This window comes from Colius striatus, chromosome 4 (genome assembly GCF_028858725.1).
Source record: "Colius striatus isolate bColStr4 chromosome 4, bColStr4.1.hap1, whole genome shotgun sequence".
Lineage (NCBI taxonomy): Eukaryota > Metazoa > Chordata > Aves > Coliiformes > Coliidae > Colius > Colius striatus.
Genome location: NC_084762.1, coordinates 85,995,375 through 86,012,034, shown reverse-complemented (window position 1 = coordinate 86,012,034; position 16,660 = coordinate 85,995,375). Strand labels below are relative to the sequence as shown.

At 39.2% G+C, this 16,660-nt stretch overlaps 1 protein-coding gene across 2 annotated transcripts in view; it reads right to left on the bottom strand.

The window, feature by feature from the left end:
- NSMCE2 (NSE2 (MMS21) homolog, SMC5-SMC6 complex SUMO ligase) overlaps positions 1 to 16,641 on the bottom strand; it is a 132,487-nt gene extending 115,846 nt beyond the window's left edge. The window contains exons 1-2 of one of the 2 annotated variants that reach the window (XM_061995616.1): positions 16,512 to 16,641; positions 13,350 to 13,497 (exon numbers count right to left, since the gene is read on the bottom strand). In XM_061995616.1, coding sequence (XP_061851600.1) covers positions 13,350 to 13,482 — 133 coding nt within the window. In that variant the 5' untranslated portion in view covers positions 13,483 to 13,497; positions 16,512 to 16,641. Of the gene's footprint in view, positions 1 to 13,055; positions 13,095 to 13,349; positions 13,498 to 16,511 lie in introns of those variants that run through there. The other variant, XM_061995617.1, reaches the window with a different exon arrangement.
- Positions 16,642 to 16,660: the final 19 nt, after the last annotated feature.

The following is a 16,660-nucleotide window of genomic DNA, read 5'->3' as shown; positions in this document are numbered from 1 at the left end:
GAGAAAATGTCACATTAATCTACCCATACTGTAAAAAGTCTACTCACCCACTGCTTACTCAGATGATTAGTAAGGAAATCACAAGTTAAACTTTATTCATCTGCTTAAGAAAAATAGGAAAGAGTTTGCAAGGTTGATTTAACTCAGAGATATTATTGTCACTTGACATTTACATGCAATGTATAATTCCATTCCCACTTACAGTCTGGGGAAAGCCTGTTAAAATACTTCCTTAATGTGTGAACATTTCTTTGAATTGTGTTCTTTTAATCTGCCACCTTCTCCTTAAGCCAGCTGGCTGCTTTTGTTAAGCCTTTTTTAATAAGAAAGTTCATTATATGTAATTTATGGAGCAGTTGGAGATTGTCACCTTCTATTGAGTGCTACGGCACAGGCACATTTCAGAGCGCTCTATAGCATTTGTTGATCACGTCAAAAAAGTAAGAAGGTTCACACACACATATATCCTGAACAACTCTAGTTTGAGACTAATCAGAAAGACCACATCTCTCTTCTCATTTCAGCCACATGAACCAGTTCTCTGTTGATTTATATGCCAGACTATGTTTCCCATTTGCAAAAGCTAACATCTTGGTGGAAAGTACAGAAGTTGCTTACACAGGAAACATCATTAAGAAGGCATTTAAATATCTTTCATCATCTAGAACACAATCAGGGTACTGTCATGTTTAATCCTTTTGCTGTGGCTTTCTTATTTCTTACCTCTCTTTCATTACACGTTTCTTTACCACTTACTCCTCTCCCCTCTTCCTCTTCAACCAGTTTCCCTATTCCTGCCCTTTTTCTCCCTATATTGCTAGCCAGCTTTTTGTTTCTTTCTTTATTAGCAAGTGATGTCTTCCTGGTGATCACAGTCTCTGGGGTTCATCTCCTTTTATATAATAGATAGGTTTTCTCCCATCCTTTTATATCATAACAGCTCTAACATACTTATGGCTGACAATCTTCTTTTATTGGTATAAAGGTCTGTAAACACACAAAAAAACCTGCAAACTGAAACAATAAAAGATACTAATAGCAACTGTTGTATAGTGCACAGTTTGGAAACTGACATCTAAAAAGGGCTACAGAGATTGGGTTGTTTTTGTTTTTAAAAAAGGGACTGATTGTATGGTGACAATTTTGCAGATGTATCCCTACTTTTAAATGGCACATAGTGTACAATTTAGCAAAGGCTCTTTCTAAACCAACAAACATGAGACTAAATCCTGCTAATTGCATTTTCTTTCGATAAGGTCTTTCAGTGTTTCAAAGAAAGAGCAGCACAAATTACTCAATGCCTGGAAACTGTGACTTACATCAAGACTGACTAAAGCAGCTCAACTTGTGAAGCTTAAGTAAGGGATGCCAAAGGTGACTTGCTCATGATCTACCACTACCATCCTGAAGATATTTTAACAGACTGGGCTCTTAGGTTATCAGAGAGAAACATAAGAGCGACTGCCTGAAAAATTAAACAAAGCTAATGAAGGAAGAAAACAGAATCACAGAAGCACAGAATCTCAAGAGTTGGAAGGGACCTTGAAAGATCATCTAGTCCAACCCTCCTACCAGAGCAGGACCATCTAGAGTAGGTCACACAGGAACACATCCAGGTGGGTTTTGAATGTCTCCTGAGAAGGAGACTCCACAGCCCATCTGGGCAGCCCATTCCAGTGCTCCCTTATCCTCACAGTGAAGAAATTTTTCCTTGTGTTTCTTTGGAACTTCTTATATTCCAGCTTGTACCCATCATTGGACATCACTGAAAACAGCCTGGCTCCATCCTCCTGACACCTGCCCTTTATGTATTTGTAATGAGATCACCCCTCAATCTCCTCCACGCTCAAGAGCCCCAGCTCCCTCAGCCTTTCACCTTAGGGAGATGCTCCATTCCCTTAAACAGAGATGGGATGGATTCTCTTGTCACTTCAATTGACCTTTTGCCGGACTCTGGGTTTCACTGTGAATTTTCTTTACATAAGCAGTTTTAGTAGCACATGTTTTGAACCAGTGTACTATTTTCTCTCTTCACAGAGCATCATTTATTGATTTACTAATAAATATCAAACTATCCTCCTGTAGATGTGGCTGTAGGATTTACTCGTAAATTTCATCTAAGTGCAAATCTTCACTTTTAGTGAATGTTAGTAGTTCAAACCATTTCATATCACCTATAACGGTTCTTGGAGATGTGATTCTTCCTATTTGTTAATTCACAAAGATAAAGATATCATATTTGCTAAGCTGTTGTTTTCTGCTGCCTTTTATTTCCCCTGCACATGTATTTTTCCTGGCTACCTATCCCTTACGTTTTCCAGTCACCTACTGCCATTACAGAGAAGTCTCACTATTTCTAGACTCTTGCAATATAATTTCCACATGAGTAGAAGATGCAAGCAACAACAGAAGTCAGTATCTACACAGGAGTTTGAGATATTCAGATGTTCTTATATTCTCAAAACACTCCTGACATTTCTTTTTATAGAAGTGAAACCGATGCCTAGTGAACTTCAAGGACTTGCCCAAGGCCATGCAGTGCAATGCCAGTTTGAAAGCACAGCTGTCCCTGGCCTCGAGGCCTCAGCAAAACCAGACCTAGAGCATCTCTGTTGTTTTCTCTCTTTCATATAATGTTACTATGGGTTCCTTGTTCTTCTTAAGAGAAAAGAAAAAAGATTCAAAAAAACCCCTATAAAAATAATAATTAAAAATATTCTAAATCTACAATTCAGACAAGCAACCTCTTCCTGTCCTCCAAAGGATGACGTTTGTCACAGGTCTTGGTGTCAGAAATTGTAAGGAACACACCATTCTCAGATGTGACTGACTGAAAATGCAAACATTCCCCTTTAAATTCTTGGACTGTATATCAGTACATACTATAATCTTCATTCTGCATTACAGTATCAGCCTGCTATATAGTATCAGTGGAAGCAGAAGCATGTCATAAAACCTGGATTTGAGTCAGAGTGCATTTTTAAGTCTTCTTTTAATTATTTTTATCTGAACGTATTAAAAAAACCTCATAATTAATTCTACAAGCACTGACAAAAAGTTACTTGAGTATCAAGAAAAAAAAGGTAAAAAATCAGTTCCAAGGTTTTTATTTTTTTAAGAGAAGAACAAAGAAGAGAAATTAAAAGAAAGAAAAAATGAGGGAAACAAAAAAAGTCCTGTTTCTATTGGTAAGGAATCAGGATGAAGGTTTCAGAATGATCCTGGCTACATAAGGGCTTCTTTCATGTTTTGACCAAACATTGAGAACATGTCAGCAGAGAGCTTACTTTTAACCCTGATAAATCCTTCCCTAATGAAAGAATTGAGGAAAGAAATACAATTGCTTTATGTTCTTAATCTTTCTGAATGCTGCCAATCCCAGATTTTTCTCTACTTCTGTGGATTCCTCCTTCCTCCCTAGTTATTTAGGCACACCATCAGATCACTGAAAGCTAAATACTGATCAACTTAAACTAATAAAAATTAAAGCCTTCAGAGTTGCTTCTTCAAAGCCCACACTACTAACTATATAAACTGTATGCCTCTACATTGAAACAGGAGTTAGCAGTATTTTTTTATTGCCACATTTCTGTGGCAGAAATATGATGATAAGAAAATGACAGATTAATATACTACAGAGAATATTTTCATACAGTAAATTACTCAGATAAAATATTCCTTTCTGTCTTTTCTTCAAAGAGGTTAATTTATCTTTGTGCTAAAGAGCCCACACAAGACCTCTGCAGTACTTCATAGTATTTTGAAGCTGGAACAGACCATTAGGATCATCTATTCTGATCTCATGCATAGCAGAGGCCAAAGAACCTCACCCAGTAATTTCAAGCCTGTAACTTACAGCTGTAAGCTCACTCATTCTCTCAAGGTTAACATCACTAGCGTGCAGAGGGTCTGCAAAAAGGTCTATACAGCACTTAAATCCCACTTATGATCTATTTTGAAGAGTGCTGAGAATTTATGAGGTTAGGACTCAGAGAAATTTACAGTGACTGTGGGTACATGAGGTAACCCACCAGGTGACTGCAAACCTCTTGAACTCGTAATGACCTTTGGAGGAGAAAATTACCTTCTTCCTTATGAAGATAAATAGGTATAAATAGGCACATAAATATATGTATGTATGTATGTATGTATGTGTGTATTTGAAATCAGATACTACATAAATACCACCTACCAAAATCTGAGAAATAAAAATTGTGCAGCTCTTATCTGAGCACTCACAGAGCTCTGACAAAAACCGAGACTGTCCAGAGTATGACTTTCTGTTCAGGTGCAAGCTGTCAGTATATTTCCATGAAAATTCACTACAGACACTTATTCAGCAAGCTACCTTTAAATCAAGACTGGATTTCACTCTGAATGATACTCTCTAGTTCAACCACAGCATAGCAGCTTCACACAAGAATAACTGTATGAAATGCAATCATCTGTATTATGCAGGGAGTCAAACCAATAGATCATGTTGGTTCCAAACAGCTTTAAAAATGTATGATCTGATAATACAAGTTCTCTTTCTGCACTATTAATCTTAATTATCTGTTTATATTTTAGTGGTACTAAATGCAACACTGTGGTGATATGGCCCCAACACCTCTAAATCCATTCTAGGAGTGAGTTATGGTAAAGGAATAACAGCACAAGCTCCAGGAAAGCCTTTGCTGCCACCTGATGGGTTTCTCCTTCCTTCCAGAGCTGCCAGAGTTGAGGAACAAAGATACTTGAATGTACTAAGTTTACTGAGCACCCAAAATGAAAAACAGCCAGCAGAACAAAATCATGCTGCCTGATATAGCTACTTGCCTCTCACCACACTGTGTACAGTCAAAATCCCAGCTAGGAAATAATAGCAATGCCACATATTTGTTTTTTCCTACTTTGTAATATTACAGACTATGGTCAGGGTGGTTTTTGGATAAATATGAAAGAACAAAAATCTTTCATTACAAGTCATATTTTTCCAGATTTTGAAACAAGGCACATATCCAAATCCTCATTTTTCAGACAGCTTCTTTGAAGAACAGCCTTCAAAACTAACCAACGTATTCCAGCAATGGGCTCATCAGTGCTGGCTGTACATGTTCTAAGTAATTTTTACATTGCAATTACTGAAATACAAAGGTAGGAGAAAAAATTAATCCAACTCATTCCTCTTAAAATTTTGGTATTGACTGAAGAGCATAATGCACAACATGTAATTTTGGGGGGTCTTCAGAAAAGCATTTCACAAGAACTCAAGCAGTTCTTTCTGTTTCAAATATTAAAATTACTTGCCAAAGAAATACTTGAAGTGTGACACCTTTTACCTATCTACTTCAAGAAAACATACATATCTTCCTCACTGTTAGTTGAAAGGTTAAATAGCTATAAAACAATCCAAGAAGCACCACATAATAGAGGACAGACATCAGAGTAAAAAGAAATTATTAAAAGAATGAATCTTAAGTGAACAATTTGAAGGAAAGCAAACTTAGTATTTTTGAGAAGGGGAACCTGAACCATTTTCTCTCAGATACCTCAAGATACAAGTTTACATTAAACATCAGGAAAAGAACCGTCTCAAGAAGAATGATGTAATTTTGGTGCCTACACTGAGTTTGTGCATGCCACCAATTAGTACCACAGACACTGGTGTAGCAACAAATCAGAGCAGTTAACAACAGCTTCTGGCAGATAAATGCTTGGGGTTAGAAAGAAACTTCCTCTGTGAACAGCTTGGTATGGTGAGGGAATTCTTGTAGCTCCACAGGAAGCATCTGGGAGAGGCTAACACAAGAGAGTTATGAACTTCATGGATCACTGATCTCTGTTTTCTACACAGTACCTTCTCTCATATCTAGAAAACATTTTTTTTAAAGCAAACATTGGTGAAAAGCTATTTATCTCTAAGGATAGACTTCAACATTCTATATTTACATTCTCCAACAAGAAAAATGAAAAAAGAATCCTGCAACCATTACTTAGAATTTACTCTACCCTGAAGAAAAAGTAAATTCTGAGAGACTGAGGCACACTCCTGGGGCTTTCAAATCCAGGTAAGATTGTTCCCTTGTGTCTATAAAGGAGTAATGAATTGCTCTATTCTAATGCTGTTCTTACACTGCTTATAAATCTCACTGCTATTTCTATTTGCTGCCCATGAGCACCTCCACAGATATACAGGCTTGCAGGGGAAAAACAAGGTCTGATTCCTCATGCAGAGTCCTTACAATACAGGCCACAGCTTTGTCCATTATTAAGACTACTGTTGAGCTAGTTTTAAACAGGCATGGTGACACAAGTGGATCCCATGCAATCTAGAGAAGCAAAAGCAGTCAGTAAAGGGAAAACACTGCATGTGTGAGATGCAGTGAAGCACATGGGAAGAGCAGCAAGAGCTCTTGGGCAAAAGGATCGGGCAAAAGGATCAGGCAAACGGGATACGCAGCCGGAACTGAGGTAAGCTCTGCTGGCAGAGAGAGCACATTACGCAATAGGAAATGATCAGACAAGAAGCAAAAGCCAGAGCTGTAAAGCACTAACTTAATCTGGGGCACATGCCAAAGAATCCTCTCACTAACACTCCATAAGACCCATGGGACTGCCTTGTACATGCTGGTGAGCAGAAAAATCCTTCCAAGCACAGAGAAAGAGGCAGAATTCTCACACAGACCCTGATATCTCTACAAGATCACCATGATGCAATACAGATAGAAAGCAGATGTGAGTAGCAGCTGATCATGAAATTTTAGGGGAAGTTTTTGAAGAAAAAGAAAAGCAGGTAGGTTTTTTTTCCTCAAATAAAACTAGAGTTCTGGTGCAAGAACTGATTCCCACATAGCTATTCTTCACTCCAGGGCCTCTGCAGTAGATGGTGGGAATGTGATGTGTGGCTGGAAGAAAGTCCCAGACATCAAGGAAGTATCTTGCTCTTCACTGTTCAGCTAATTAGACAAACTCCTCTGTTAATGCTTTAAAATGCTTTTCAGAAGTTTTACGTTAAGAAATTCTTATCATCTTGTCTGTAGTTGGCATACTCTCCCTCACAATTATTTCCCATTTGTATTGGACATTCCTCCCAGTCCCACATAGCTTTGGCTCCAGCCCAGATAAAAGCAACAGCCCCTCTAAAGAGCAAGCTGGTGGGCTGGAAACCTGGAGATGACCATGAGCTAGTTGTCTCCATTTCGATACACCAGTACAGGCTGGGGATCGAACTGCTGAAGAGCAGCTCTGCAGAGAGAGACCTGGGAGTCCTGATTGATAATAAACTAAATATGAGCCAGCAATGTGCCCTCGTGGCCAAGAATGTCAATGGCATCCTGGGATGCATCAAGAAGAGTGTGGCCAGCAGGTTGAGGGAGGTTCTTCTCCCCCTCTGCCCTGGTGAGGCCTCATCTGGAGTACTGTGTCCAGTTCTGGGCTCCTCAGCTCAAGAGGGACAGGGAACTGCTGGAGAGAGTCCAGCACAGGGCCACCAAGATGATCAAGGGTATAGAGCATCTTTCATACGAGGAAAGGCTGCGGGAACTGGGGCTGTTTAGTCTGGAGAAGAGGAGATTGAGGGGTGATCTTATTAACATTTACAAATATCTAAAGGGTGGGTGTCAGGAGGTTGGGACATCCCTTTTTTCTATAGTATCTAGCAACAGGACAAGGGGTAATGGGATGAAGCAGGAACACAAAAAGTTCCACTTAAACATAAGAAAAAACTATTTCACTGTGAGAGTGACGGAGCAGTGGCACAGGCTGCCCAGAGGGGTTGTGGAGTCTCCTTCCTTGGAGGTCTTCAAGACCTGCCTGGACATATTCCTATGCAACCTGATCTAGGTGAACCTGCTTCTGCAGGGGGGTTGGACTAGATGATCTCTAAAAGTCCCTTCCAACCCCTACGATTCTATGATTCCAACACCTCTCCATACTTCACAGTCACATGTTCTTGAGAAAGTTCTGTCTTCTCCTGAATGGTCACATAAAACTGTCATCCTCAGCAAGTAGACAGAATTCACATCCAATAACTTTGAGCAGAGCTGGGAATGGATGCATGTCTTGGATATGGTAGACAGACACTGGGCCAGTATATTCATACTATTAACAGCACATCAGCCAACACATATAACAGCTTACACTAATTCCAAAAACAGAGAATAAGACTTATCCTTGAAGTATTTCACAGGGATGTCCAGCAGTGCTTTCTAACTCTAGAAAACTACTTTAAGTAAAGACAGTTCAGCAACTAGGAGTAGTCAAATTAGCAGTGCAAACAGCTGTTCCTCAGTGGGCACAGGTGTCAATATAGAATCATAGAAAGGTTTAGGTCAGAAGAGACCTTAAAGACCATCTAGTTCCAATCTCCTGCCATGGGTAGGGACCTTCCACTTGACTAAGTTGCTACAAGTCACATCTAACCTGGCCTTGAACGCTTCCAGGGAAGGGGCATCCACAGTCTCTCTTCCAGTACCTTGCCACCCTCACAAGGAAGAACTTCTTTCTATTCACTAATCATTTCACAGTTTTAAATAAAGCTTACATGAACAGGAATAATTTTAATTTTACTATTGTGGACTGCAACCAGATGCCAAAAGAACTATAACGCATAAATAGAGTGTGATCCTGCCTAGAAATATTGGGTACTAAATCTTACCACTATTCAAATGATATAGGAAAGCATTTGGTTTCTGACTATTATTATTTTGCAGGAAGCAGTAAAATTAACTAATTCAAGGTTGATCATGCCAGTAATGACTGATGGGATATGAAGAAATGGGCTCAAGTTGTACCAGGGAAGGTTTAGTTTGGACATTACGAAGAACTTTTTTACAGAGGTTATTAAGCATTGAAAAAGGCTGCCCAGAGACGTGGTGGAGTCACCATCCCTGGGGATATTTAAAATACACATAGGTGAGGTGCTGAAGGATATGGTTTAGTTTAGTGATGGGCCTGGAAGTGTGAGGTTAGTGGTTGGACTCAGTCATCTTAAAGGTCTTTTCCAGGAGTAATGACTCTGTGATTCTAAGGTCATGGAGAATTAGATTAATTGGTACATTCTGTGTTACACTTCAAAATGTGGGACCATGTGATAAGATGATATCTATAAACATTTAAATCTTTAAGGTTCTCTGAATTGCAATTTACATTCATGAAACTGATTATGTCACTTTCCCAGATTTCTCTGACCACTGTTTATTGCAGAGATACCATGTTTATTTATTTAATTTCCATCAATTTCTCTCACAGTTGCTTATACTCCTCCTAATAGTGAGATTGCCTTCTTTGCAGAATAGAAAGTCAAAAGCTTTAGGGGAATATACCAAATTAATAGGAAGTTCTGAGCACCATCAATGTATATGAGAAAACAAAAACAAAAGAAACTCAAATCTGAGAACTGTATCCCAACTAAAAGGCTCTGTTGTTACTGCCAGAACATAATGGCCTCCTCTGAGTTAATTATGAAGAGCAAAAGTGTTCATCTTTCAGAATATAACAAATAGATGTGCACAGGGCTCTAGAGAAAGAATTTGACTAGAGCAACACAGTAATGAAAAGCAGACACAGTAATCAATGGTGGTAGCATGAGTATGTGCACTAGCTTGCAGCCATGCAAGAAACAGATGAATTTCATTTAAGCAGGACTGAAGTGAGTCAGTAGATATACAGCAGCTTCCTAAAAACAATTATGGTGTGGAGAGAAGGGATAGTCTCAATTCAAGAGAAGGCATTCTTCATATGAAATTACAGTTGAAATGAAAACCCAGGGTTTTATTTAGTTCTGAAAGTTTCAAACATATTAAAATAAAGGTGTGAAAGATCTATTGTGATATTTATTCATGAGTAAACAATTTAACCTGATGTCCAACCCAAAAACCTCTATCTGTGTTCTCTAATGAAGTTTTCTCAGTTCTTTCAGTCAGTTGGAGGAAATGTTATTTTTCTTTTAGATTATAATAGTTATAATGTTTCTATACAGTGACCATGATTTACCAAAAAGAGTTTCATTTCAGTGGCAATGAAATAAGTAATCCCTGTTACCATTATTTACCTCCCAGAGAGCTGAGAGGCTTAGCCAGTGTTTGCAAAGCATCTGAGATGTCTGAAGAAATGTTACTATGTGTTATGAGGTTCCTGGAAATCATGGAGTATCCTGAGCCCACTCCTGCCCACAAGTGTGGCACCCTTCCCTATCAGCAGCCCTCTGGTTTCACTATCAGACAAGTAGTTTTATTGCCTCTTTATTTAATGCTACCACCATATGTGTACAAAGCTTAAATTCAGAATCATTGAGAGGATTTCTTAGCTTCCATAACCAATGTAAGAGTTCTTTGTTCTCTGCATGGTTTAGCTGGAGAGGACTTTAGGTTACTCAAGGATCATGGCCAGATCAACGGACAGGTAAACAGGCCAGTTTTTTTTCAACACTTTCAGTCACTCAAGTGGAAGTACTGCAAACTTCCTATCTTCTTCTGCCCTCTAGTGAGCTTTGATTTTCACTCCACCTGAACAATCATGTGGCTGCTTTAAAACTTCCATGCACACAAAAGTGCTGAAACACTGAACCACTGATCTGTTTTCTTTTTACATCGTTTAGAAGCATTCTTCATACCATTCTCCACTAAACGTGTCAGAAAGTCAAAAGCCTCTTCTAATCCTACAGTGCTAATATGCAGAAAGTGATTTTTACACACCCAGAAAATTGGCATACCATAAAATCCATTTACACATGTCAAAGAAAACTTAAATGTGTTAATTTCAATTTCTCTGCTTTACTAGAGCTCTGAAGTTAGGAAAATCACACAAGTTCTTTCCCAAATCACTGCTGAAAAAAACCAACCCAAACCAATAAGTAACTATGGTGTTTGCTGCCTAGATAGAACCTCAAATACAGCACTTGAGCAAACTCACTACCATGCCTGAGAAAGTACGGAAAAGTGATCGAGCTGGATCTTTTGATTTCACTTAGCATAAAGTCTAGTATAGGAAGTCCCTTCATGGTACTTATTAACCAGCGGCCAGCCCAGCAAACACTGCTCGGTATTTTTTAACAAACTTACCAGGAAATGCTTTCAGGGTTGGGCTTGTGGAGAATGACAGTTTAAGAGAGGAAGCTGACATCACTTACTGCACTAACTTTGCCTGCTCTTTCAGTTCTTGATCTTCAGATGTAAATGTATCTTCATGCATGTACTTTCCCTATGAAAATTTGGGGTACTATTCCCCAAAAACAGCATTATCCAATATGAAAGTCTAAAGGAACAAAAAACCTTCACAGAAATAGTGCTTGTAAAATACAATAACAATCCTTGCTTCTACAAGCCTGGCAATGAAACTTGATAGAAACTGGACAATTAAACTTTGTAGAGGAAATTAAAACTAAGTGCATATAGGATAGGAACAAGAATGCTTAAAGATATTACCTAACACTGGCTCAAAATTAAATGAATATTTTGCCTCAGAACATGAAGGCAAAGTAGAAGAGTAACAATTCCAGAAATGGAAATTGGACATGAATTGGAGGTAAGACCAGTCAGGTATGGATGATTGGTTGATACTAATTCTAAAACATCAAAGTATTTGTTTACCAAAAGTATGTCATGCCACAGAAACACTACCTCTACCTTTCCTGATGGCACTGTGTAAGGAACATAAGAACTTGAAGTACAAGTGAAGTAGTCAAGGGAGTGAAAACCAAACCTTTTAAAAGAAGTGAGGAGCTTCACTTGTTTGTTTGTCCCATGTGCACACGTGCATATAGAAAATGCAGAAGATGAAGACTATTTTAAGTAAAAAACGCTAACACCATAACATCAGACCAAAGAAGTATAAACTATAAATATAAGTCTGGAATATCTTTTTTGTAGAATAATGCAATGGACTGTGTTAAAAGACCCTGCTTGATAACTCTGTAACTATGATTCTACAGGAAAGTTGCCCTTGCCAAAATAAAACATGTGTTATGACCAAGAAGTTGTTTTCCAGTTACATGATAAAATTTAACTGTAAGAATGACTGTAAGTATTTCATCAAGACTAATCTCCTCTCAGGATAGAATGCTAAATATGGTCATTTTAGTTATTGAATAAAAATAGACAAAATCACTTCAAGGTTGTAGTTAAAAATTAATGTGTCAGAAGCAGGTAAGTGAGGAAGATTACATTTCTCAGGACTTAAATGTGCAGACTTCCAGCTGCAGACCTGCATGGATGCCTTTCCCTCCTCCAAATGAGAATGCAACAGGAAATTCTACTGAAAGGTGAAATTAAGCTTTTAAGTTTTGTAAAAATAACTAACTTCTGTGGATCCTTAAGAGTTCTTGGGACTGAAATTAATCGGTACATCCAGTGTATTTCCATGTATTTCTTATGGAAAGCAGAAGAAACGGTGACTGCAAAAGCAGAGAGGAAACAAAACTAGTTATACCAGTTTTACCTCAAAGGGAATCCCCAGTTGACTACTCAGACAAGCTTTCAATTTCCTCTACCCTGCTACAAATGACATGTCAATTGTCTCGAACAGCAACACGGATAAAAAAGTCAAAGGACAGAGAACTATCACACCGGACAAAGAGAAAAGCATTTGTGTTGATTGTACATAAAGCTTGGTTTAGTTGAGTACAAGATTTATAGGAACAACAAAACTTTGGTTTCGGTGGATTCTTGTTCTCCACTCTCTACTCATAATCAAAACCTATACAGGTTTTGAAGCTTTAAAGTTGGAGGGTTTTTCTTAGTGAAAACATTATCACAGACCTAAGAAGACAGAGAAATGTCAGTCTTTGAAAAGTAGCTTTGCTGTGCCCCTGTTCTTGTGAAACAGCAATGATGAGACTGATAGAAGCAATTACAGATTTACAGTACCCCACTTTGTACATGTCAAAATAGAAGCAACCTTAGAGGCTGTGATTTTCAGCAAAGAAATAGACAGTACTTAAAAAAACTGCATGTCCCAACAGGTGTCTCAATCTTTGTACTCAAAATTCTTTGTATTATTTTAATATATCTTGTTCTAAACATCAAACAAATCATACACAAAGAAGCAGTATTAGAATAAAAAGGCATTTTATTTACCCATCCACCTCATCCAGTAACGTTAAGGTTTCTACAAAGCTGTAGGATAACAACCACAGGAACATGGTTAGTTTTGGGTGTTACAAAAGCTGGGACAATGTTTGCCTGGTATTTACATTTTCACTGAATTTATCATTTAAGACAACAAAGTGACTGGAATGACAATACCCTGGTCTAGTCAGAACAGCTGCAGTTCCTACGATTAAGAAAGATATTGCTAGTAACTAAGTCTAAATATGTAGGCCTAGGACTCATTTGTCAGACTCACAATGCAAAACAAGAGAATACACTTACTGAAACTTTCCACAAGGTCAAAGGCAACGTGAGTAGTAATATTCATTCCAGTATGTATATAAGACTGGCAGTTTTTCAAAGACGAAAGAGAGGAATCCACACAGTTGAATGAGATCCTTGCCCCGGCTGGCATCTTGAAAACGTTACTCTAGAAACAACAGATACAACATTTTGGATGCAGTTTACACCCAAAGAATCTGGGAGAGAAAACAGAAGTACAGATAGGTAACAATAAACCAGTGTCAACAGAACCCCCAAAACATCAGAGAGCAGGGATGAAATGTCAGCTTCCAAGATGTCAGTAATTCCAGTGGAACTGCAATTCACCAGAGGTTTCCAATTCACCTTCTGTTCAGTGATAACCAAAACTACACCACAAAAAGCAACCTACAGTTTTCAGCTGCTCATTGCTAAACCACAAGGTTCAAACTCAGTGATTATGTTCAGTTGAAAATTATTATTCTATTTCAGATCCAAAGAAGCCTACATGCCCCAAAACCTGTCTGTGTTTTCTAGACATATTATCAATTAGGCTAGAAAGAAATACGACTTCTCACATCAAATTCAGCCTCACTAACTACAATCAGCAGCTGGTTCTTGGAAAAAATAATCTAACAAAGGGCCACTCTTTTAAGAATGCACTTGAGTAAAACATGTAGCACCATTTTTAAATAAAAGCCTACCTTACAAGTGCTGCCTGCTTCCCCCAGAAGTGCTACAAACCCTTCACACCAATATTCCATTAGCACAGAACAGTGTCACATAGGAATCATGTTTATCTTCTTTACCATCATCTTCTTTTCCAATAGAGACCTACAACCTACAGCCTTGCAGGAATTCACTGCTTCTCCTCCGTCATTAATTCAGCCTTTAAGTGAGTTTGTTTAGGCTGTGCCTATCCATACTGTTCATATCAGCTGGCTTCTTCTCAAAACTTGCAACTTCTGCTCTTCCTTCTTTATGCTTTGCTATAACTCACTTGGCCAACATGTAGCTATTGTAAGAAATATGAACCTGGTGTGCAGAATTTTATACTTTAAGTTGCAGAATTCTTCTCAGCTTCAGATATGCTGTTATTCACAAAAAAAACCAAAAGCCTTGGATTGACATAAATACTACATTAGTCCATGCAAAGAATAACTGATATACCCAGGAACTATACTGAGATCATATTGGGGGAGGCAGAGAGTGGAATTCACAACCACAGTTGGGGTATACCAGAGGCTTCGTTTGAATCACAAATGAAAATGTAACACAGGGATGAGTTGTTATATCCACAGTAGCCTTTGACAGGTTATAATCCAATGGAAAAATGGAAAATATCTAAATAAAAAGGACAAAGCTTTGCCCAAGCTTTGCATACCTAAGGCTCTATCTTCCTCTACTACTTTCCCTGGGATTCTAGAACTGCATTTTGCACTCATCCTAACCTGAACAATGTTGCCACATTCCCTACGAGTGTCGTGCAGACTATGAGACCTGCTGTCACATTCTCCTCTCTCCTAACGTTTTTTTTCTATCTTTTTCTTTTTTTCCAATTAAAAAAATGTGCTTGGCCACTCAAGACTACCTTTTATTACACTGTTTTTAGGTCATGTGCTTCTACAATGTCTTAACAACAGTTCAAGTTCACCACAGTTGAACTTCTGAATTAACTACAAATTGCCTTCCTCTCTAACCCCTTCTCCAGGTGCATCTTGACACAGAGGAGACAGCAGCTTTCAACAATAGCTCCAGTGAGGTCAGCTCATGCTCTCCCTGCCAAAAGACAGTGATTGCTATCTTTACAGATCTTTAGAGGCTGTCAAATTGACAACAGTAGTCAAGGAAAAAGGTCCTTACAGAATTCAATGAAAATAAAGGAACAGGATGCTCTTAAAAGATTTAATAACAAATGCTTTCAGCTGATATATTATTTAACTCTTTTTCTTTTTAAAGCACCTGTTTGCCATCTTAGCAAGACTGTATAGAACCTCCATGATACAAATTTACACTATTAAAGTGTCCCATAAAATCATGTTAGCAGCTTGACCTTTCTGGGCCTGTTCAGTGTATCAAAGTTAACAGTAAGAACCTAATTCCCTTTTGCAACTTGGAAAATCTCACTCACTACTGAAAGCCTGCTGTTCTTTTGGAAATTTCACAGATATACACTGTGAACGGCAGCAACCTGAAAAAAACAACAGCGAAAAGTTAAAAAGGCTTCTGCATTCTCTTGACATGTGTGGAAGCACTCAGCAAACAACATACACAGGAACAGATGTTACTGTTTACAATATGAAATCACGGCATTGCACTGGCAGTTTCACCTGAATTTGTCTTTGGGAAAGTAATTTAAGTTCTTCAGGAGAAACTTTCCGTTTTTTTTCCTTAAAAGAAAACCATTCTTTTTCTTAGAAACTGTTTATGATCCCAAGCAAAGACTTCACTCTTGATTTTTCTAAGTGAATTCTTGAACTTCAGCTTGCAGTTGGCCATTCTGCTTTCAAAGGCACATTCCCCAGTGCAACTGGTTTCACAGCAATATTTTAAAAGCACTTTTTTTGCCAGGAAAAATGCCGGGTGCATCAATAAAGCACTTACAATTTGTAAATCATCCCCCAAGCCCCTCAATTCTGGAAAATACAACCAGTAAGGACACCAAGTAAGCCTACCGAGGCACCTTTTTTCTTCCAAAAATAAGTGATCAAACCAAGCAGCAAACTTAAATTACGGTTTCTATTCTGCCATTCCCTTTAAAGATTTGAGAAAACGATCTCATTTCTGTTTGCTTCAACACCTCAGACTATAAAGCAGAGGAAACAAAAAGCGTTACTTCTGTAGTACAAGATCTGTAGGTGACAAGCGCTCGTTCGCTACCAGGATTAGTGTCTACTTCCTTGATACCCTCGGTGATCGTCTATCACCGGGAGACGTTACTTCCCCGCAACAATGGTCGGGAGCAGAGCACACCCAGCAAAACGCTCCGCTCCCCCAGCCCTAGCCCGCCCATAACAAGCCAGGGCAGCAGGCCCGGCCCACCCTGCCCCTCGTTAGCCATGCACGGAGGGCAACGGCCCCACGTCCCCTTCCCGCCCGCTCTGCCGGGAGCGCGCTGCCCTCAGCCCGCCACAAAGGGAGAGGGCGGCGGAGACAAGCACCCCCAAAGCGCCTGCTGCTCACCTAGTCCCGGACGACGAGGCCTGAAGCGGCTCCTGGCCCGGACGTGACCCCCACACCGACCCTCTCAGCTGCAGTAGCAGCGGCGCGATCCGGGCCCGGGGAGGCGGTGCGGGCGGGCGGCGGAACCGCCTCATCAGCCGGCGCCTCTC